The following is a 24806-nucleotide window of genomic DNA, read 5'->3' on the forward strand; positions in this document are numbered from 1 at the left end:
GGCTTTATATACCATCAGAAATATATAAGAAAAAACATTTTTTATGCTGTATTACTTCGAACACTGCTTCATCACCAATATAATACAAACTTGTGGCTTTTCACTGTCAGGTTTTATCTATTCAAACATCAGTTCTGACTGTACATCCAGTGTCTTCTACTTTTGGCCAGTGGAGAATTTGAAGGCTAAATGCCTTGGTCAGGGGCACATAGCCACTGGGTTTCTGAATGAGGGGAGAGTTGTGTGGTGCAGCAGTATGCATACCAAGTGCGGACATGCAAATGATAGAGAAAAGTAAGAAAAGCATTGATGCTAATCGGCTAAAGTTGATATTGATGCACGCTCAGTAGTATTACTGAAAATATGAAGGGGTTTGGAATTATTTGACAAACTTAAGTCTATCGTCTGTCCTTGTCAAGACACTTTCTGTATGATCCAGTTTGTAGTTTGTATATGAAAAATGTCTCTTGTAATTTGGACCCAGTCCCTTTTAATTAAGCCTGATTTGCCTGCTTGAATCCTGAGTATTTTCTGAATTGGGTGGTGTTTCTAATATATTTTTGCTGTCATCTCTGGGATTCCAGGTTTCTCTGCAACAATTACATCCTGACTGAATTAGCATTTTAATTACAAGGTGATTTTTTTTTTTGCAATAATGCAGCGCAATGAATGATTTCTAATTAAGGAGAGTTCAGAAAATTATTCCTGAAGTGTATGACTGGAGCTATTTTCAGGGACATAACTTCTCCCGAACACTGAATTTCAATTAGGGCTTGGTCAGTGTAGAATGTCAACTTAAATCACATGCTTAAAAGAAGTATAAGCCCCCTGCAGGGAAAGTAAAAAATCAACAAAGATACCCCCCAGAAACCTGTTAACAGTTAGCAAATCTGCCTGTTGTTCTCTTGATTAAGGTCGCGGTCACCTGTAGGGACTGTCAAGTTCAAAATGAGTGATTACAATATTGTGAGTACTGAGCCTTTGTGCTGCTGCCCTGTAAGCACGTACAGTGTAATAACTGTCTGCAACATTTTAAAGGAAACTGGAGAATGTCCTGTACTGCATTCATTTGCTGCCTGGTCTCAACAATGGGCTTTCCTCAAGTCAAGCCGATTATGGTGTCAAGTTGTTTACTGCATGGTTTGTGCACAATAATTTCCATCCACTTATGCCTGTTTGAACAGACCACCCTGACCCCAACAGGAAAAAACACTGGCATCAAGTTGTTTTCCAGTTTAGTAGCTAATCCTTTGAAAGTATAGTTGCATATTCAGTTTTCTTTCTGTAATGTCCTGTGTTGTTTAATTCAACATGAAATCCAGTCAATATCACTTAGATTGGGATATGCAAATGGGGTTTACAGAACCTGTGTATCTGAAAACTCTCATCAACAGTCACATTACATCCTGGGCATAATATTTCTTCCTTTGCTCAAACCATGTAGCATATCCAATACGGGGGGGGGGGACACACCTTTTGAATAGAACCCGACAGATACTGGATTTTTGAGGTCAATAAACCAACCATCAACGACAGTTGAGTGTTTGCTCTTTATATCTGTAATAAACTAATGTAAGCCTGTTGTTTCGGTCCATTAAGCTATCTGCATGTTTGTTTAGCAGCTCTGTCCATTGTCTTTTGCTCTGTTTTTCTTAACTATTGATCATTAGAAGTTGTTCTAAATATTTACACTGTAAGCGATGAGCTTCTAGTTGTCTCTTTCTTGGTCTTTCATTCCCGTAGGCCTCCAAGGGTCATGTGAGAAGGACGTGAGGGGAATTGCAGAGTTAACAAAAGTATTTTTTAAAGAACTACTGGTGGACCTTCTGATGGCTGTGGCTGTTAGGGTTTGTCAGGAATAATACATATTTATCAACTGCTCACTCATCCATGAGCCTCAGGACATGCATAAAATGCTTGATATGTGTATGGCTGCCATATGTTAAACATCTGGGAAATGTATATTTCTTTAGTAAGTCATAAAATATCCTCCAGTAAATGTAAGTCTATAAAACTAAGCTGATAGCAGACTCAATGACTTCTTGTTTTCAGGCAAGACTTTGGTACTGCCATTTGGGACGTGCTGAAGAGCCCAGTTTGCATTCTCAGTAAAACTGTCTGTACTATAGATCGGTGACTCAATCCACAACTGATAAGTTACCAGTAAAATCATAACAGATTATCCCATTATTTGTACTACATAAGTATACCAACAGTCCATTTATGTGTTATATTTACATGCAATGTGCAAGGAGGTCGTTGTAGCAAGTGACGAGGTGTGTGTATGTGCAAACTCTGAAAGGCACAACACAGTGCATCAGTTTGACAAAGCATCTACTATATTGCATCAACATCTTGCATCAAATCGGTCCTCTGTTGCTTTCTCCCATCTCCAATCTCCCATGCACCTTTATTGTCTCTCTTCACTGAGACCAGTGTCATCTTAAACAAAACGGGTAGCTGTCAGTAATTGAAATGCCTCTATCAAAAAAGTCACACAATGATAGGCAATCCAAAACTCATTTTAGGGCCCACTGACCCTCATGATTTTATGAGTTTCAGAGCTGAATAACTCAGTAGTAGTGGATTTACTGTTGTGTAAACACTTATGCTTATACGTCTGTTTAAGCTTGCAAACCCATAACTAATCAGTGACAGCAAAGTCACTTTAGAAAATCTCTTTCATTTTTGCAGTCTAAAAAGGGAACCATGGAGAACAATTTCCACTTACATTTAATTTTGTGATGATGTTGTTCTGGTTATTATCAGTTCCTACAATATGCTCCTTATGAATGCTAAAGTAATAATGTTACTTTTCTGACTTGAAGTTCACCATGTTATTTCTTACATTTTCATAACAGTGTTTAATACCAGTAAAAAGTATATTTTTAATCATCCATCTCTTCAGAAATCCTGGATCTATATCTCCCTGGTTTGTTATCATCATAATGCACTGTCAGTCTGTGCAAGTGCAAACGTAGAGTACTGAGTAAAGTAAAGGAAGAGGTCAGGCAGAGGTCTTCATGCTGATGTGAACAGGATATAGACTGCTGACATTTCATCTGATGTGCTGCAAATCATACAGCTAATGATGTGGAAGCTCACTCAGATTTCTGCTGCATTTGCATAACACTGAATGGTGGCATGCTCCTCTTAGACCCTTCTTTGTGTTTGTCTCCATGTTGTCATGATTAATGTTTTCAAGTGCCTTTTTAACAACACACTCATGTAACAGGCATCCGTGGTAACAGGTAAACCAGCCTTCAGGGGAAGTAACTGTAAACAAATATTTCTCAGAATATATTAAAAAAAAAAAACATCATTTAGTACAGGTAGTTATTGGACATTCAATAAAAATGTTTTTGTCCTTGAATGCTTTCTTTGCAGGTTATCTGAAATTAAGTTATTGAAAATAAACATTTGTCACAAGGAAAAATAAAACCATCAGGACAACATTTCAGTAATGATAGCCACTGCTTGCTTTTTCACTTCCTTCCACAGTTTCCTAACTACAAATATATCAGAAATTATACGGAATTATAAACTGTTATAATCAGTGATACTAATATTTATCCAATGTCCTTTGATGCACAAACATAGGCAAACAAAACAGAGATAAGCTAAACAAGCAAAGAATGTTCCTAATTGTGGATCTGCTTTAAAAGCTATACTGTATGTCTAACCCAGGTTTAGCAGTAGTAAAGAGACAGGGTAGAATTTACGCTAAGTTGGTACTGAGCTCTGCCAGACCAGTGTGGTGCTGCCTTGTAGTACAGTGGGGGGGCAATGAATAATTTACATTTCTCTTTCATCTCTCAGGTCCAAACACAGTGCTCTTTGCCATCACTGCCTTCAACTGCCTCATATCTTTCTAAGTTTTGCAATACTGTAATAGGGAAGGAATGGCTCTACAAGACAAGTGCAAAGCATGCTGGGAAGCTCAATGAGGACCTTCTGGCTCAAGGGCTAAATAGGATGTGAATGGAGATTTAAAGATTTAAATAATTGCTGGGCTAAAACATCCCCGGTTACACTGATATGTTTTTCCAAAAGTGCCAGAGTGCACACTATATCCTGACAAGGTGTCTTTTCAATCCAACCATCTTCAGCTGCTTTTGAATGCATATGGTGATAGCTTCAGATTTGTTGCGTCTCAGCAAAGTCGAGTGCAGCAGTGGGACACTACTGATACAAAAGGAAATATTTTGAAAAGGAATAAACATTCAGACTTTTTTTTCTTATCAGCGAGCATCTACTTTTTCAGGGTCAGGGCCAGTCAGCTCAAAATGGCTAAATGACTCTTGGGAAAATTATGTCCCACATCCAAAGCAGCTGCATGTATTTAATTATAGAGCTTGCAAGTGGATGTTGACCCCAGTGTATACTAGCTACCCAGAAAAAAGACACAGAATCACCAGGCTCATTAGTAAAATATCAGTGGCATGGACTAATATTGGATTGCCAAATGTGGTAAAAGAATTTAGAAGTAAAGTATAGCACAAACAAATGCTACTGTTGTGATGATTGTGGTCATGATACTCTGAGATTAATTTGTTTTTAAACCTGTATTATATGTGTATATAAGGTAAATTCAGAAAGGACTCAGACCCCTTCAATGTTTTCACATTTTGTTATGCTGCAGCCTTGTGCTGAAATAAAAAATAATGTAAAAACAGAATTTTAAAATTTTTTATTTATTTATTTTTAATGATATGCAGTATGTGTTTTTGTGGTGGTCTTTTATTGAATTGAACAGGGGTCTTTTGTTCTGTCTCATGGTCTCATTCCCAAACTGCAGCAGTGCTTTGCTGCAGTTTCTTCCTGAATGACCTAATAAAATGTTTGGAGCTACTTTCAAGCAGCTGGACTCACACATAATGTAAAACAGATGAAAGTGAAATACACAGAGTGAAATGCCTGGCATGTCTAAAGTGATCTGACAGAATCAGTACACCAACAACTAATCTGTATAGACTAATTCTAACATATTCCTTATCTGAAAGCACAATTGCTGTTCTAAATAACTCACATACATACATTTAGTTACGTCCGTTTTGTCATAAACAATTACATCTGCATAAGTAAGTTGCCAACGTTATTGCTATACACTATATTGTAGAAAATCATTTTTAAAACCAAAAATTATACCAAAATTCAACCTTCAGGTCTCCCCTCCTTCAATAGAATGGACATTAACTAAGAAGTAATGAAACTTATCTCATTGACTTTAAATTTAACCATGTAGCACAGTTTGTTTGGTAGACTGAAATAAACAATATACAAAAAGTTATCCAAAGTTTATAGTTTTACATCATATCAACACCTGTTTTGTCTTCAGTCAAACGAAGATGACAAATGATTTTATTGATAAAGAAAACATACTATTTTTATAGGAACATTTTCCTACAAAAATCTTTAATTGAACTTTAATTGAAGAGGCCAATTTGTCTATATCTACTGCCATTTCCCATTTTGTATTATGTCAGCAGGTGTGTGGGTGTGTTGTTTGTTTGCATGTCTTTGTGGGTACTCATTTACACAAGCATATGCCTTGCAAATGAACATTTTACATGTGTCACATGATGCTGTTTTCCACAACTCTTGTTATACAACTCTTGTTGTGCTGCCATTTTCTTTTTTGTTTATATTCTTTTCAGGAGGAGCCCTTCCCTCATCCTGTATCTCTCACCAAGCTGGCGAGTGTGTGGAAGTTGCTGTCATGGCACGTTCCTTGGTTCGAAGCTGGGTTGATTTCCCTCCACATCACAAAGGCCCTGGCCTGATATGTCTAAGATGGCACAGAATAACACTGCAAGCCAACAGTCTGTCACTTGTTTACATGTATATGTGGCAACAAGGTCCTGTTCATCATCTGTTTTAGCTATGCTAGTGGTGTGGCTCTAAGTATGGCAATGTTGGTTGGACGGTTGGTTCGGGCTGAAATACCTCAGCTACTATTAGATGCCAGCTATTTTGTGCAATTATTCACTGTGCCCGTACGATGAATCCTGATGTCTTTGGTGATCACCTGACTTTTCTTCAAGCATCACCATGACTTTGACGTATTTTATTCAATATCTCAACAACTAATGGAATCTGTCTCCATGAATTTAGGTATGATATTAGTGGTGCCCATACAACGAATCCTAATGACTTTGATCGTACCTGACTTTGATGTTACCTAGAGGATGAATTGTTATTCAAAATGAAGTGTCTCAACAACTGTTAAATGTTTACCATGCATGACAATGCAGACATTGATCGTGTTTGTGAACTTTGTTCATCAGACTTTTCATCTAGCATCAAATTACTTTTTAGTTTGTCTATAAAACAGTTTGACTTTACAGTGAGGTTTTGCAGCCTCTGTGATCGTGAGAGAGCCTGTACACTCTTGTCTTGTTTTAAAATTAGTTGATTCCTGGTCACAGTTTTTTTGTTTGCACATTGTGGTCATATGCCACAGAACGACATGTGAGCAACAGAGAGAAGCTTTATTTATAGACCAAAACTACCACCAGAGTGTTTGGTAATGTTGTGCTTGGATACAATATTGTGTTTGTTCCCAAAACTAACACATGTAATGTTTTTGTTCTGATATTTGGTTTTCTTGATTGGAAAAGTACGATTTATGAGAACAAAGGAAGTTTTGCATGTAATTTTAACTGGATGTGAGATCTTAATATGTTTTGAGTTGTGGAAAAGTTGATATATGTAATAAATATTTTTTTAATGTAGCCATCATTATATGTTTGAATATCTAATGTGAAGGGTGTCATGACACTTCATTGTGATCAGATGGAAGAAAAGACATTTATTTCAGTCTAAAGCTGAAAATTTATCAGTATTGATTTGAACACAACAGGAAGGTTGAACGATTACTCTGCTGGTGTCTTTGGGTCAGATAAATGTGCACATAGTCAGCAGTGACAAATCATTTTGTCTGTCTTCCCAACCACGGGCTAAAATTTTACTTTTTGATTGTTTATCACCAGGTTTATCACCTCATTGACAAGGACACACACTCTTTCAGTGTCTTCATCAGTCACAGAGTTAGACTATTGTTCAGCCAGGGATGTTAAACCCCAATCATTTTCCCAAAACTAATTTTGCTGAGTGGACCATTGGTACTCTGGCCCTGATGAAGACAAAAAAATCTAATGCTAAACTGAGCCTATAGTATTGACCATAGTATTGAGATTCTCCTGTGAATTTTGGTACTTAGGAATTATTTTAAGTAATTAGTGTCCCATATGGGTGCTGTCGCCATGCAAAATGCAGCAAACTCCAGTCAACATCAGGACATTCAGGGGGCTGCAATTCTGTCAATATAAGACTGTGCCCAGCTTAATATTTTGCCATCACTGGCATACAAGCTTCTAATTCTATATGACTTTTTAAATGCACATTACATATGTCTCTCATTTAATAAAGAAATTGTATTATTACCAGTAATTAACTTCTAGTTTCAGTGAAGAGGAGCCCTGTGTTTTTATTCTAAATTTGAAAATAATTGACCTCAAAGAAAAAGTCAGGCTCATTTATCAACAGACCTGCTAGCGAAAACTGCCGCTGCAAACTGTGGGAATAAACTCTTATATGCTTCAGTAACTTTATTCCTATTATGACATCTCCATCACTCTCAGTGTTGAAATATCACCTCAGAGATAACTCATTAGGGATACAATTGCTGATTACTGCATAATTTATAAGAATTAATTACCGGTACTTAAATTTCTTTGTGTTTGTTTACTCTATACAATGTCAGAAAATAGTGTATAATACCAATCGCAATTTCTCAGATCACAAAGGGATGTCTTCAAATTGCTTGATTTGTTCAACCAATAGTCCAAAGACAAAAGATGTTAAATTTACCCCAATATAAAAAAGAGAAAAGCAACAAATTTTGAGAAGCTATAACCACAAAATATTTGAAATGTACCTTGATAAAGAACTTAACGAAATTGATTGACATTTTGGGAAATAACCTTAATTTCCTCCTTGCTTAGAGTCAGATGGGAAGATAAATGTCAGTCATGTCTGTGTATGAAGCTACTGTGAGCAGTTTGGTTTAGTACAAAGACTGGTATCAGAGGGAAAACAACTAGCCTAGCTTTTTCCAATATGAACAATATCCACCCCAATCTCATTTGTTTAATCCAAACAAAATCTGCAGTATTTAAATATAAATGTACCATTTTAGGGGGGTTACACACACACACACACACACACACACACACACACACACACACACAACACACACACACACACACACACACAGGGTTGCTTTGTTACCGCAGATTCCCGCCCTGTTTCCGCGGTCATCCCTTCATAATTCAGTCATAGATCTATTCTTACAGCTGGCTGAATCCTATCCGTTTGCTGTGAAATCAGACTGACCTCGTCGTCATAATAGTCTCCTCCCCTTCAACGCCACGCCGCAGTTATGACTGTCAGATAATCTGACCAATGGCAGCTGGAGTCCCCACTCCTTACGTATCTCACAGGCCAATCTGAAACTTGGGGTGGGCGGAATCAGCGTGGGCCTGGCATTCAGGTTTGGTTGCAAAGGTAAGCCCTGGATGGGATTTTGTGAGTTTTCTTTGACATGTTATTTATTGTTCACTTTGTAATTTATAGGCTTGTATTATATGTGCTTGTGTAATAGTGTGTCTGTTAAAATAAAGCATGTTGGCCTGGTAACGGTCGGTTATTAATGCTAGCCTGGCCAAGTGTACAGCACTGCAAAGTATTCAAGCACAGAGAACAACGGTGATTTTCCACTACTACAACAACTGCTCATTAATTCTGATTAATGACTGTTTTGTCGGGCAGATAACCGCCTTGTCAGTGCACACTGAAAACTGTCATTGCCTCCTGGTTGACATAAAACGGTTTTTGTCGGTTACTACTATGTTATTGCTAACTTACACGATCGTAAGTTTGCTCTCTGTAACAATTTAGCCCGTTTCCAAACACAGGGCTCTGTCTATAAGTGGGCGACACATTGGTTTAATTTTTTTTTATCGAGCTGTCTATAGCTATATCTGACTTGTTTGTTTACATCTGTTTTAACGCTCACAATATGCTGGCTTGTGTCAATGTGTCTGCACTCTGCATACTAACACTGCTGCACAGGGAAACACGTGTTAAGGCAAACAGTTGTGCAAGTTAACGCCAAAGACATCATGATTGACTAAATAATTGTTGTTGACCTAATGTTATGGTATTTTCAGAAAGCTTTCCACCGCGGTTTGAACTCGCTCACAGCTGAGCTGAGGAGACATCAGGACGGAGACCATATCCTACCACACCTCTTCTTCTTTGAGCTGCCTTTTCAACTGCTGGATACCAGCGGGAACTATTTGTAACCGGCCAATTTGAATTTATACTTTATCTTTAAACGGAATGGATTTTGAAAAGACCTAACCTGGATGTTTTGCTGCATAAGTGTTTTTAACATCGTGCTGGTGGAGTTTCCCAACTTTTGAAGAAGTCACATTCAGTCTTTCAGGAGGGGAACTAACTTGAAGCTGAAATGGATCAAGCCAGCGGTGGGGAGGACCCAAATAAACCCTCTAAAAAGAAGTCCAATGAGGATGAGGGTAAAAACAAAAAGCTGGTAGGTACACAGAATGGCTCAGTGCTGTTGCATGGAAGCACTGTCCAGTGAACTCTCACATCATGTAATCCCACAAACAGCGGTTAATTTGACCCTCAACTTAATTAGAATGAGAAAGTTGCATTACTCCAATTTTATGAGAGTTTCACTTCTTTACATTTTACTCTATGTAAAAACTGTTTTTTTTTTTAGGCCTATTGCATTGAACATTGGGCTTTTCTTATAGTTTATAGTAGTCAGTTAAAACCGCAACGTAAACCAAGCCAAATGGAAACATAACTCAAGTACAGTTAGTAAACAGCCCGTTGTTAATACAGAACATCTCTGGCTAGTGCAGGATGAGGCTGAAATAGTTATTGATGTGTTGTTATTACTTTTTTAATGTATCCTAGAGCAGCTAATAGCTGTTGGAGTTGAGAAAAAGAGATAGTGTTTCACTGAGTGCTTTACTTTTCAAAGCACTCAGTGCATCATGTGATTTTCCCTGTCGATACATCTCCTACAAGTTCTTTAAAGAGCATTGTTGTTGTGACAAGTGGGCTTCAATATGTATTTTAATATGTACGCAAAGACAAAGTTCAGTTACTGGATGACTCATTGCAAAGTTTGATGTCTGTGTGGTCTGAGGTGGTTTTATGAACTGTGCACATGTATGTTATTGATAAAACTTATCCTTGGTCAGCTTGAAGAGTATTATCAGCACAATATTCACAAATTCACAGGACAGTGTCTATTAGATAACAACTGAAAACTACAACAACATTCATTCCATTTACAGCAACTCCATTGGCTTGACCTACCAGAATAGCATATATAGAGTGAAGAGTGTGTTTATTTGGAAAGTGGGCAACCCAGGCTCTCCATCATTGCCGCTCTAGTGCCATAAAGTCATTCCTACATGCCATCCTTTGCTTGGAAATGACATCACAAGATTTGGGAGGTGTAGTGGTGGTTGTGGTGGTGGTGGTGGTGCTATGTAAGATTTGTGTGTGGAACAATCACTTGTGCTTGACAGCTATTGCTGTACTGTAACTAATTTCTTCAACTATTGCAGTACTCCCAAACAGTGTCTCTTATTCCCAAGAGCATACAAATCCGTAATAGGCTTATTTGGTAAACTGTAGCCACAGTCTTGTATTCACTGTCTTGAGTGGAATGTAAAACTGTAAATCTAAACTTTATTACTGAATATGTTACGTGCATGTAACTGTTTGCACACTATCTGAAGCAGTAGGGACCAGTGGTTGAAAGTAAATTTTCCATGACCAAAGACAAAAAACTTGGCTGGTGTTGCCCATGGTTTCTTTTTTTTCATGTTTGTCAGCGTGGAAAGCTTGGCTGCCGTTGAATTTTCTGGATGATGTCACCTCTGCACAACAAATGATTGGTTATTAGTAAAGTTGCTTTTTTATTATGGCTTAACTATGATTGTTTGTTTATTGGTGGGATTTTTTAAAGTTTAATCACAGCCACTGTTACCAAACAAGGAAATGAAAAAGGAGCAATTTGCTAGCGTTTCTGTTTTTGTAGGAAATGACTGAGCCAAATTGGACCGATTGCAGACAATGAAATGGACTGCTAATGACTTTACTAACATCTCAGTTGTTTGCTTAGGTGATGTTTCTTGTTGCTCTGGTATTAAATTGTCCTAAAAGTGAGACACCAGGAGCACCACTGCTGTGTTTCAGAATGGGAAAACAGTTTTTAGCTTGTAATCACTGGTTGGTCACAGCAAAGTTACGGTAAGGGAAAGTGTCACCATATAACAAATGCCAGACAGGAAATCCCAGAGTGGACTGAAAGGCGTGCACTCCCAGAGCTACTAAAAGGTGTTGTCTTGAGAAATTGTAACGACACCCTGTGACTCTTGAATAGCAAGTTTAAAGTTGTTTGAAATGGTGTCTGGATAACACCAGCACTCATCAAATCAGTATTGAGAAGTCTCTGTAAGATCACTGCTTTTTGGTTCTGTGAAGTGGACTCGGGGCCAAACTGTTGCTCATACCTCCAGCCAGAGCAGACAGAGGCAAAGGAAGTATGAACTGTGGCTGTTGCAGAAATCTCAACACAGCTCTTATTTTGAGGGAGGAAACCATTATTCACCCCTGGGTGGAGCCATGATCTGTCCTCTTTTGTTCATCCCCACTTTTTAGCTGCCCCAATTTTTAGTGTAGTGCGGAATTTGTTTGCAGCCATGCTAATAAGCTGAAATGTCGAAGCATGAAGGTATATGCATGATTCAGTCAGTGAAACTGCAAAAGGGCAAATGGAATGAAAAATGCAATTCATGTTTTTGGTACGGTCAAGCAGAAGATTATTCATCTCACACTAACAAAAATGTCGTGTCTGATAGTTTGACATTTGCAGATTTACATTTACTTTAGGAACAGTTTGTGAAATCTCACATCATGTAATCCCACAAACAGCGGTTAATTTGACCCTCAACTTTAGTTATTAGTATTTATGAGGGTTTCACTTCTCTACATTTTAAGCATATTGCATTGAACATTGGGCTTTTCTTATAGTTTATAGTAGTCAGTTTAAACCTCAACTTAAAGTCAAATCATACCAAGCCAAATGGAAACATAACTCAAGTACAGTTTGTAAACAGCCTGTTGTCAATACAGAACATATATGTTTTCATGGGGCTATAGGATTACATTCCTGACATGCTGTGTAGTTTGTGTTGATGTGGTCTACACAAAAGAATGGGATAATATTTATCTTGAGCATAATTAAAGGAGAGGTTGTCACTGCTTTTTACTAAAGTGGCAGACACTGCTGGTACAGTTTGGTCTCAACAAACTGAAATCAGTATTTAGAGGAGAAACACTGAAAGCTGTGTGTTTGTTTAACAAGTCACTGGTCAGGATTACATCACAGAAACACCATTTGGGCTTTGTGCCCAGGATGTAGATACTAAGCAGAGCCAAGGACATTAGAATAACACCACAGTCTTCAGCGATAGAAATGATTCAAAACTTTTCTGCGGTTTGTAGCTAGACTTTGTGATAATGTCCTTTCCTCGAAGTTGTAACAACATGACATCCAACAAAAACAGGCTGATGGAATGAGGTCCTTTTAAAGGAATTCAGGGGAGCCAGTTTGACAGAAAGGGAGAAATATTACCCCTCTGCATACCAGAGTAAAAGATGACCTCATATAGAGCAGCATGAGGGAAAAGTCATCCCAGTGCGTCCATAGAATAATGTGTGACTTCACATCGCAGACTGAAATTTTGGGCTATATTAATAAATAAAATTTGACTAGGACCTAGTTTATGTTTAACCTAAATTGGAATGTAGAAAACAGTCATTTATTATGTGCCTGTATGTATATGGCATTTGATTGCTTTAATTCAGTGTAGTGTTGTGGGTTTTTCGTGAGCCATGATTTCAAAATATCAGTTACAGTAATTTCCTCCTCTCAAGAAACCTTGTCTCGAGGCTAACAGCTAATGATTTAAACTATTTACTATGAAATATGAACAAATAGATTGTGTGAAGTGGGCTTGCATCATGTAGTTCGGCATATGTATCTGCACTAAAAATTTAGTATCATATGACAGTCTTGTGACATGCAGTGTTTATTTGCTGATCACAAAACTGTTGACCCACAGATCTATATCTTGTGAGGAGGAGGAATGTTATTGTTGAACGGCTTTTGCTGTGGTTTTAGAGAATCTGTTGTAGTAAAGTACCAGTAATATAAAAGCGGAGATTTGTGATACATCAGTTATTTTCAAATGAAGAGCTCTTGAAAGAGCTGAAGCACACAATATATTTGTCAAAAGCATTAGCAGCACTTCAGCAAAGTTTTAAAAATTAATTTGTATTCAACAGCCAATAATGCTCTGTTTGAAGTAATAAATGTCTGATCAACCTTGTAATTTGTAGCTACGAAACAGAGGTACCAATCTTCATAGTTTTCTTGGTAGGTAACTTCATCGTGTAATGTGATCAGTCAGTCATGGCACTGATATTTTGTTTGCCAATTACAGGCTGTGCTTGTCAGTTTTTGCTTTCTAACAAAAGGATTATAGGTGATCAGTATGTAAGTATCTGGTGCATCAAAAGGATTTATAATAGTAAGTAAAAGAGTAGTAAGTTAAGCAAAGCACACAGGTCACATTCATGTGGGTCCTAGCTCACACTAGCATTCTGGGTAATGAGGGTGGAGAAACTGGTCTAGTTGCACAGTATAAATATTAAAATTATAAACAGTGGAGATGCTTATTCTTTATGAAAAATCAAGAACACAGACAAAAGACGCTTAGATTTAATGTATAATTGAAGTGGTGTTGCGAGAATAAGTGTAACAATACGTAGAAATGAGGACTTAATAATCGGATTAAAATGGGACACATATTATGTAACTAAGTATCTGACTTAATGAACACTATCAAAAGTTAAACATGCAGGAAATATGTAGTAGAAAGACCGGATATGGTGAAGAAGAAACAGAAATGGTGGGCACGGCAGAAATTGATTATTTGATTGTTGTTTTTCGGGGGGGCTGCAGGGTGACAGTCGGTGTATGTGTCAGTGTTAGCCCAGAAACTGTTCAGTGCAGTGTGCTGCTCGTTACCTACTAGCTACAGGTACAGCGACAGGTGCAGCTAATTATCGTTAACGTTAACCGTCTCCTGGCTACTGTTCAGAGCTACGGTGTGAGAAGGTGACGGTGAAAGTGTGTGGAAATACTTTGACTTCGAGGCAAATGAGCATGACAAACCAAAAGGATACCAGCGAACCTGTACGCGCAAGATATTACAGGGCATTATCACCGGCAAAAAGTGCTACACAACGTTGGCCTTGCGCTGTAAAAGACCTACATGAGAAGTTTGAGAGGTTAGTAACTGCTACCGTCCCAGCAGCACTAAAACTTTGATCATTGTTGAACTTTTCTTAGCTGTGTGTGTTGTGTTGTGTTGTTGGTCCAACAGCCGTTTGTAATTGGCATACAAGCTAGCTAAGGTTAACCTTACCATGCCCAGACATGACTGCAGCTGGTGTTAATTTGATTTGGAAAAAATGATCCTCAAATTTATGCTATGAAGTATTGATACTATGGAATGGTAATTTGCTGTAAACTTGACCTGGTTAAATTAACTTGTTGTGGTCTTTCATGCTTATGTGTTGCATAGGCACATGCCCATCATTGTCTGTTATTTGGGAGTGTTTGCAAATTGTTATGGACCTTTATTAATTAAACTGGCCCTCAGTGATTGTAATCATGCTTGTCATCTAGTCAGTCATTAAAGTAATTAAGACTTCAGTAATGAATGGACAGTTCAGCACTAGGCTACTTAAGCAATGCCATTTAAAATGAGACCCTGGACACGGGAGATTAGTGGACTGATGGCATACAGAGCCCCATACCCTACTGATGCAGTGTTTCAAAGTGTGTTGAGGTCATATAAAGTTATTTATCATTTGTTGTTTATCAGTTTATTCATATGGATTTTTAAAAGATATTCCAAGTCCCCATATAAAATCCTGTTGCCTAGAATAACACCATTAGGCAGTTTTTCTCTGAATCAATTCTGAAATTCTTGAATGAGAGCTGGAAATTGTAGTTCCAATATATATTGTAATGGAGGTCACGTTAGCATGCAGTTAGTGGAAGTTGTCAGCTTGTTACATACTTGAGGCTGTTGTGTATTGCCTATATCCTGTTTGGTCAATGTAAACAAGTTTTACGTCATGTAGGCCTACCTTCTTTCTCTTACTCATGCGCAGCTTTGAATTTTTTTCACTTTTACATTGTCTTATTGGGTGAATATAACTGCGTGTTCGGGAGATGTGTGAAAAACGGCAGGAAATGGACCACATGTGAGTGTTTTAATAATGGCATTCCGGAAGTTGGAAAGAGGAAGTGGTGAAGAATGCTTTAGTCACACAGTGGAAGAAACTAACAGACTCACTGCTCAGTGTCACCCTCTGACATGAGCCCTATTCATGTAAATCAATGGATAAACACTTGAGAATGGGAAATTTATTTGGCTGCTTGAGTTACATATTACAAAGCCTGAGACTTAACTTGAGCATCAATACATTTAAGTCTTCTTCATGTAACAATACGTGAGTCATTTGAAGTTGATCATAGATAGAGGGACAATACTTTGATGATTCATGAGTAGTAGGCTGTGTTTTGGCTGAGTCAGATGAAGGCCATGCTGAAGGGGGTTTCCTGCTCTTTTACTCATTTACTTTAATTATATTTAAAGATTGTGAGGGTGGAGCTTTCACTTTTGCTTAATTTGGTGAGAACAGGTTCCACTGCTGCTGATATGCTTTAATTCACTGTGGGTTGTTTGACAGCTGTCTTCACACCTTTTGTAATCAGTGACATAAATTGCAAATATGAGACAGAGTGTGACATTAGTTGCAAAAATAATAAATCTAACTAATAGTGTATTTGAGAATTGATCCATTAAATTTAAATTAAAAAAAATTACTTGTCGAATAAACCTCTTCATGTAATGTGGGCCATGCTGTGAAAGGAGGTCAATGCAGAATGACTATTCACTGGCTGATTGACTTGATGCACTGCCTGTCACACCGCTAGTGAGAAAGACATTATACAGGGATATCATGAGTCATTGTAGTTTTTTAAAGTCATAAAAGACTCGCAATAGCTATGGTATTGAAGAATATCAGAAAGGTATGTGACAGGTGTAATCACGACCATGATAGATACGGCGTATTGTCAGACATTGGGATTCGATTTTTATTTTTATTTTTTTAACATTTAGCTGATTAGCACTCTAGTTATACATAGTATCATTAGCTACTAGCCAGCAAACAGCCTACAGATAACAAGGTCATGAGTCCATATCTCTTTTGCACATGACATGTAGTTTGTAAAATACATGTGATATCATAAAGAATTTAAGAAAATCTAAATAGACTATATTTCCATCCTTTCTTACAAACTTCAACTTTTGTTATAGCTGCATATCATGCGAGCCCTCAAGGGTACAGTACTTGTAATTTGCTTTCCATGTGACTGATAACCTGAGGGCAGTGCTGTGCTAGTCTGCAGTCACATTGTCAGGCCATCCAGTGTGGAGCCATTCAAATCTTAGTTCTACTGGCTGTTGTGTGCTTTCCCTTTTCAATAGATTCTGTTTGAGGAAAGTATAAACAGTACCAACACTTTCCTGAAATAATAAGGTTACCACAGACTCATGCCCTTTTTAAAGCACTTCAGCTCTTGCAGAAATGCTGTGCATTCTTTATTTTTTCTTTTTCCTTTTGCAATTTAATTACTTGTTTAGGGAACTATTTTGGGATATTTTGAGTATCTCAAATTCAAGATTGTGCCCAGTGAAGACTGCATCTGTCAGGACTTAATTTTTTCATTTAAGAGAACAACTGGTATTCTGTGCTTGATTAAATTATTCGTAATGCTGTTTGCAAAGAAGATGCTAGATTTTTCTATGCCAGGATAAGAAGTTGTGTCTCCTGGTGTCTCCTTGTGTGTGTTAGTTTGCCATATGTGTATGCTTGTGGCAATGCCTACAGTCACTCTGTGCTGTACAAAATCCCAGAATCCTTCACTCTGGATTTTAGTCTCACTTTTACTCCCATTTGTGATGACTAACTCACAGACACATGGTTTCATATGGATATCTCTATTCTCACTTCAGATAAAAGTGGCCTTACTCATGTGTTTTTTCAGAAAAAAAATCTGTCATTGTCAGTCTGTTAGGTCATGTTCTCTTGGTGTTGTTGATCTTAAAAAAGTGAATTAGTGAAGAATGCATGTCACAAGAGTGACATCTTCAAATAGCTACTCTTGTCCAACCACTGGTCAAAACTCATATATATCGAATTGCAAATCCTCACATTTGAGAAGATAGTATCAGAGTATTTGTCATTTTTGCTAGATTAATTACTTAATCAGTTATTTTAAAATTGCTGCATATTAGTTTTCCGGAGAATTATATATTGTATTAAGTGTATTATTAATTATTGTAAATATTTGAAACCATTTGAAACCAATTTATATAAATATATTTTCTGTAAAAGAGGTTGAAAAAAGGATGTTTTTATTTGGTCCATCATTTATTAGTACTGTATATCCCTAGCATGCAGTTTTGTTGTTAACTGACTGAGCAGTGTCCTGCTCCTAGTAGCAGGTTTACTGGATTCTCTTTAGTCAACTGAGTAAAACTCAGGAAACCTAGGAAGAGGAAAACAAAAATCTCAGAAGTCTCACAAATCTGGAAAATTGAAGATCTCCTGTGGTTTTTACTCTGCAAACTTATTCAAACAACTCAAAAACACCAGGAGAGGGCAATTTTATTTCTATGTGGTTACTGAAGTCAGTTTTGATAATAAATATATTCTAAATGGATAAATGCTCCCCAGATATAGTTTGTATGTCACATGAAATTGCTAGCTGTAAATGGGGTCTTAGATTGTCTTGTGGCCTCTTTTCCCTACTTTGCTCTATTTGAAAAGGGCATACTCACAGTGCAAACATAAAGATTAATTGGATAGATTCTGTTAAGAAGTATAGATGTTACTTATGCTTTCATAAATCTTTTGCAGAGATTTAGGCTATGGTGTGTACTACCTCTCTGAGTATACAAAGACGGCCATTGAGAAGACTGTGTAACAAGATTAATTTAGACAACTTAATTTGTTTAGACTATGTCTAATTCAGTTACTGGTATGGTGGTTGCTTTCTGATGCCACTTCATGCCCCAAAATTGAGCATGATATTGGCAATGCTGTACATCCTATCTGATTACACAAGACAAATTATGTAATTTTGATGTTTATGGCTATGACTAGCAAAGATGAGTCTCAAATGTAACTAGAAGAAAGTGTTGCTATGGCCTAAAGGCCAGTCAGTTACAGGTTTGTATTGCACAGTAGGATTTTGGTGGTGCTTAGTTGTTCTTCAGTGTAAACGGGTTATTGATTTCCTTCTTGAAATAATACATACAATATTTTTAGAAAAAGGGTTTAATAATTAAAACCTGTTTTCAAATCTGTTATATGCATTGAATGGGACTTTGGACACATGGCTCCACACCATTATCTAGTAGGAGCTCTAGTGCACCCTATTGAAATGTTGAGGAGCAACACCCCAAATTTAGTCATTCAGAAAAGGTGTGTCTTAAATGGTGCGTCTTAAATGTGTTTCTGGTCTGTGATTTCATAATGGGCATAGACACCTATCAGCTGTCACTCTTACAGTCTTTGCACATGTACCATCATTCACTTGTTGTCATTTTTTCCTTTTAAATATATTCAACCCATGCTGTGAATTTTGTCAATGACAATTATTCCTTGCCATAATGGTAGACTGTATTGTGATTTATCACCACTTCTTTTTGTTCTGCTGACAGATAAATATCTAGTTTGGAAAAAATAGTTTTTGGAGTTTAAGGTGTGTTGCGATTAGTGCATTTGTCACTGCATTTTTCTATTGCTTCGTACAGTTACTGCCCTTAAGGGTGCATTCATGTTTAAAAACTTTGGTGAATTGGCTAACCAGGTTTTCCATGCAGCTGTTTGGACAAAACAGTGTTGTGAGCTTTATCTCCATGTAATGTACTCCTTCACTTTTTACAAATTTACAAATTTTGTGTAATTGCACACAAATAATAGGAGATACTTGAGTAACTAATAATTTTGCACAAGAAATGAAACAACATAAGTGCACTCTGCAACCTGTAAATGTCGGATTCACAATCTGAATCATCCAGACCATTGTGCTGATGTAAGGTTTTTAGTTTTTTTTTAGGTCATCACTCCTCACTTAGACCACAAAGTTCCTGTGTAATCAGTTTCATGTTCACATTGCACATTAAGCATCAACACAGTTTCTCGCTAGGACAGAAATGAAGATCAGTGACACCCACATGTATGAGTGCACTGTTCAACAACAACAATCAACAGACTTTATATAGTTTAAGTGTCAACATTATTATTATTATTATATTGACATGTGCTTGTCCATCTATACTCCACTATACTGGAGAGTTAATTAATAATGATGGATCTGATACAATACTTTCATTTTCAGTAAAGACATCTTGGCCCTTCATTTTACTAGTAATGAAAATGAATGAACATTTTAAGAGAATACAGATTTTCCACTATGAAAACCCAGCTTAACTGCTGAGCCACTGAAGTGTACATACCAGTGCAATAGGCGTATTATAAAATCTATACATTTTTCCTAAATTTCTCACAGCTCTTCTGTTAGCATTTGGAATTGTCTTCCCCCAGGAAACATGACTTTATTTGCAACACTGATAAACAGGTGTGAGTGTTTCTAACCCTTACTATCCTGTAGCTGAACTGAGCAGTTGATTAAACGGGGACACAGGATAGTTACATGAAGTTGCCAAGAACTGTCAGCAGAGCATTGCATTACAGTCCTCAGCCAACAAAGGCTGGCTCCTAGTAATCCCTTGTTGTTATTATTAGAACTAATTAAAGTAAAACCTAATTTCCTTTTAAACCCATTTTACAAAGGCATCGTGGCTACTGATTTTATAGTGATAGTTCCAGTGAGTGAGTTAAAATGACATCATACAGATGGTCTAGTTAAATTGTTTGGGTATAACAGGCGTTGCTATTTAAAAGCTGTGCAATGGTAGCCAATATGAACCAAAGTTGGTTCTTTGTCCATCTTCATTGAAAATTAATTTCATGTGCCACCTGGTTGTATTTTGTAATAAAACTTAACCTAAAAAAAAGCATTGGAAGGATAAGTCTCTAAACAAGTTAATGTAATATTAACATTAATTGTACTCTGTCATAATAATTTTAGTTATTGTGTGAAATATGCATACTGGTATGGTTTTGTGTCCCCAAATTGACTCTCAAGTTGCGGAATATTGCTTTGTGTTTTCATTTTTAAGGATCTGCATGGAGTCATAATCATATTTGATTAAGGAGGGACCCAGAGCTAATTTGATTAGGTTATTTAGAGGAATATGTGTCTGGTAATAAACATTTATTATGATGAAAAAGTTTACTTTAATAAGCGGGAGAAGCCCAGAGGACATGCAAGCTTAATTGTTAGATGTTAAATTGCGTTGTTGCGATGTTGCCAAGATAATGGGCAAGGAAAGGCCCTCAAGTCAAGGCAATTAACCAAACAGTGGTTTGATTGTTGTTAAATTGATTAGAAAATGTTTAAGTACTCCATTTGAAAATTAGCTATTGTTTCACGCAGTTTTAGACTGCTAGAGAATGCTGGGCTTAATGACACATACGCTCTGAGATAGAAATGGGAAAAGTTGATGCTTAGGTCAAGTTCTTAGCTTCCAGATGTTGCGTGAAGTGGAGCAGCTGTATTGAAGGCCACAAATGATGGTTATACAAATACCTGGACATCCCAGACAAAACGCTCAATGCACAATACCTGATGAAGATGTCATATTGTATTTGAAATAACAGCTTGGACAACACTCAGCCTACACATATAGACTGAAGCTTTGTTTTCTGTGGTTCATTGCTTTATCACCCAACTGTTGATCAGTTGTTGCAGACAAAACTAGTGATATATATGGCAGTTTAAGTGTCGGCTCAGTGTTGCCCAGAGCGACAGCTGATGAAGATGCACAGAGGGAGGTGCAGGTTAGAGCCAATCTGTTTGCTTGCCCCAGCATCAGTAGTTTCCTGATTAGAATAGTGCAGAAATCCACGGCTGGAGGCAGGCTTTATGGCCATCACCACCCGACATCTCCCTACTCATTAGTACTTCACAGCCTAGCACCATAGCATATGGCAGTGTTGCAACTGCGTCCCATTTGAGGTGTGTTTCAAATGGCTGTCCCTCGCTGAGCCACAAGCCTTGTTTGTCTTATTGTGTCTGAGATGAAGATAAACATCTGTAGTAAAGAGAAGTTGTGGTTTTAATTTTTTTTTTTTATTTCGAGCCATTTCTAACATTTTGTGAGCGGATATTGAAAAGTTCGGGATGGAGTTTACAATAACAGGGAACAAGAAGGATTTGGTTGGGCCACTGTCACTGCAAGAGATGCTCTTTAGAACACATATCACAGAGATAAAATAAAGTGTATTATATTTAGGATACACAAAACCTTAACCAAGTAGTACTAAATTGTGGTTTTTCAGTGGGTGTTATGAACAGGTGTGCTCTTATGTCTGTCTTTATGTCTGTGGATGTGGGGTTAGAGGTGCTTTATGATTTGTTTCATTTAATGTAAAATGTTTGTGTATGTGTCTTAAAGTGTGTGTGCTTGGGGTCTTCACTCTTGAACACACACTTGCGCTTACATACATTAAAACCCTATTATTGGGAACATCAAGTATTGTCACATCCTGCACATGTACAGTATCTGGGATATGCTCATATCCTCATTGGAAAAAAACTGATAATGAGAGTGTGCTAATGCTGGGTGTGGACCTAAGACATTGAGCACAAATCCTTTATGTCACTGCTAAGTGTATTTGATATTTGAAACTTAATCTTGCTTCTGTGAGGAAAATGAGACAGTATCCAGGGGACACCGTACATGTGAATGCACTTCACATGGGATACATACTGTGCACTTTGCGGGTGTTGTCATTTTCTGTTGGATGTTGTTTTTCACACTGTGCCCTCCCTTCAACAGAACATACACATAAAAACATTGGCTGATGATATGGTAAGGTGCTTGGTTTAATTTTGGTGTGACTAGTTTTGTTTTACATCAACTCATGTTTTGTCATGGCTGCATGAGACTTGTTGAAATATGTGGATGGGTCAAATGTGCCAAAAGCAAATGAACTTAATTAATATAATATAAAATAGAAAAACAAAAAAAACTAAAAGTTACTATAGAGTGTGACTGTTGTTTGCATACATCAACAGAAAAAGTTTAAATTGGTCTCACTTGTTGTTGGTAGCGCTGTGTAAATAAAAGATGATTTTTAATGGTACTGTGCGGCATATTTTTCATAATAAACAAAACTTTGCCCATAGCATCTAGACTTTTGTAAGCAGCTCGTAGATCACTTGGTATGCAATTATCTGTGGCACCTCTGATTAGATGTGCTGATGTGCCTACAGCTTTTTTAATACCCTTAGTTAAAAAATAGCTTGACTTTCACACTTAAAAGCGTTATATAGTATTGAATTAATTTTAGGATATACAATGTAATGTCAACTTGTAATTGCATCTATCAGGAATAATATGTTTTGTCTTGGCTTACAGAATGTTTGATCCATCCAGTAATATTTCATCAAACTGAGAGTAGTGACATCATGTATGTCATCATCATGTTTGTCTTTCCATTTCATTTCTATGTTCATTCATCCAGCATGTATTCCCCATTCCATTTTACTAAAAAGGACTAACATTGACTGGTTGCATGCCGTCCATGTACTTTTCTGCTTTCACACTAAACTTTACAACACTGAGTGTCAATTGAAGAATATAACAAGGGAACTGATGTCTCACTGAAGTTATAACAACAATCTTAAGTTATTGTATGCCAAAATTGTTCTAATGACATAAGCACAAATCACGTAATCCATGGTGTATAATGGTAAGTAAAGGCCTGGTTTTTGAAGTTTTATGCAGTATACTATGTCAACATATTGTGTACTTCTGGGTCTATTCTTATTCCTATGTTGTTTAGAGCACATTATTTTGATTGTCACAAAAAATACCTTTTACTATGTGTTTTTAAATTTTTTTTTATATATATTACAGGACAATACAGGACAAATTATTAAAAAAAAAATCAAAAAGCTTCTTAAATCAGATAATTAAAGTACTGTGTCAGTTACTGCATAAACAACTGTAGTTTGGCTTGGGATGGCGATGTTCCGTTTGTCCACCAAGGCCAAGTGTAAAATATGTTAGCAATCACTGGATAAAATGAATTGACACGGCAAGTGATGGCAAATTCATTCCTTCAGGTACCCCTTTTATTTGAAATAAATTCCCACAAAATATTCCAAAATCTCAGCAGTCTGTTTACAGTGACTGTTCCTCTACCACCACCTTTTGGCCAAGTGATAATGAAGAGAGCCATGAAAGCACCTTCATGCGTAAAAGAGTCAAACTATTTAGGCAACGACCTGGCCTTATTTCTTGCAGCACCAGCATAAACCTAACATACTTTTTACCCTAGTACTATTTTTGTTGTTCTAAGAATTTTGTTTTCTGGTGTGTAATGAGCATTATAGACTCATGGTCACACATGTGTGACTACAGACTTGTTTATAAACCGTATATTTATGAAGTAACTAGACCTTGACAAGATCTAGTAGATGGTCCATGCTGTGTTCACACCCTGGTTTGGTCAGTTGTATATGTTGGGTGTGGTTAGCCCTTCAACAGACTTGAGCCTTTCAACCCACAGAGGTCAGAGCAGCATTACTTTCCATCCATATAAAATTGAGTTTGAAGTTACTCTTACATGACTTGGAGGGATTTTGGCTGATCTTTTAGAAACACTTTTTGAGCTGTCCTCGCCATTGAGGATCGTGTTCACTGGAAATTGTGGTGAGCGGGGTGCTCTGATAACAGGACACAGGCACTCTTTAATGTGTGAAATTTGAGTTACAGGCAGTTTAAACCAATCTACCCCTTTTTGAAAGATCAGGTTTTTTCAGTGAAAATCAGCAGTACCTGAAAAACAGTCATTCTTATACTTGACGTATTCTAAACAGGATTGTTAGTGCAAAATTTTAATATCTCAAACACTGTTTTCTTTCAGCGTGATCGTATTACCAGTTTCAGGAAAACGGGAATGAAGAAGGAGAAGCCCCTTATACAGCACCCTACAGATCCCCTCTCTACTCAGGCTGAACTGCCTGTTCCTCAGCCCCTTTTTGATGACCGCTCAATGAACCTCTCAGAAAAGGAGATCATTGACCTCTTTGAGAAGATGATGGTGAGTTTTGTATTTCTTTTGTGGTATTTACTCTGTGCAGGGTCATGTGTAGCCCTCCACAACAGTTTTATTACAGCTGCCACAGAATAATAAATAATGACCATTCTATTATAAAATTTTAAATTGAAAAATTTAATTGATTTTAAGGAGGGACACAAGTAAAGAAACAGCTGCTTTTGTGAATGTTGGTGAAGGAGTCTGACAAGGCAGAAAGTAAAGTTTGAAAAGTATTTTTATATCAACATATACCCATAGATCTCCACGTGTCCTTGTTTTACTGCTGATGAGATTTCTTTAGTGAG

General features: G+C 37.2%; 1 protein-coding gene across 6 annotated transcripts in view; it reads left to right on the top strand.

The window, feature by feature from the left end:
• The first annotated feature begins 8527 nt into the window (after positions 1-8527).
• diaph2 (diaphanous-related formin 2) overlaps positions 8528-24806 on the top strand; it is a 372424-nt gene continuing 356145 nt past the window's right edge. For 5 of the 6 annotated variants that reach the window (XM_056382907.1, XM_056382908.1, XM_056382912.1 and 2 more), the window contains exons 1-4: positions 8528-8568; positions 9234-9619; positions 22233-22265; positions 24328-24504. In XM_056382907.1, the coding sequence (XP_056238882.1) occupies positions 9536-9619; positions 22233-22265; positions 24328-24504 (294 nt within the window). In that variant the 5' untranslated portion in view covers positions 8528-8568; positions 9234-9535. The remainder of the gene's footprint in view (positions 8569-9233; positions 9620-22232; positions 22266-24327; positions 24505-24806) is intronic. The other variant, XM_056382910.1, reaches the window with a different exon arrangement.

This window comes from Seriola aureovittata, chromosome 8 (genome assembly GCF_021018895.1).
Source record: "Seriola aureovittata isolate HTS-2021-v1 ecotype China chromosome 8, ASM2101889v1, whole genome shotgun sequence".
Classification (NCBI taxonomy): Eukaryota; Metazoa; Chordata; class Actinopteri; order Carangiformes; family Carangidae; genus Seriola; species Seriola aureovittata.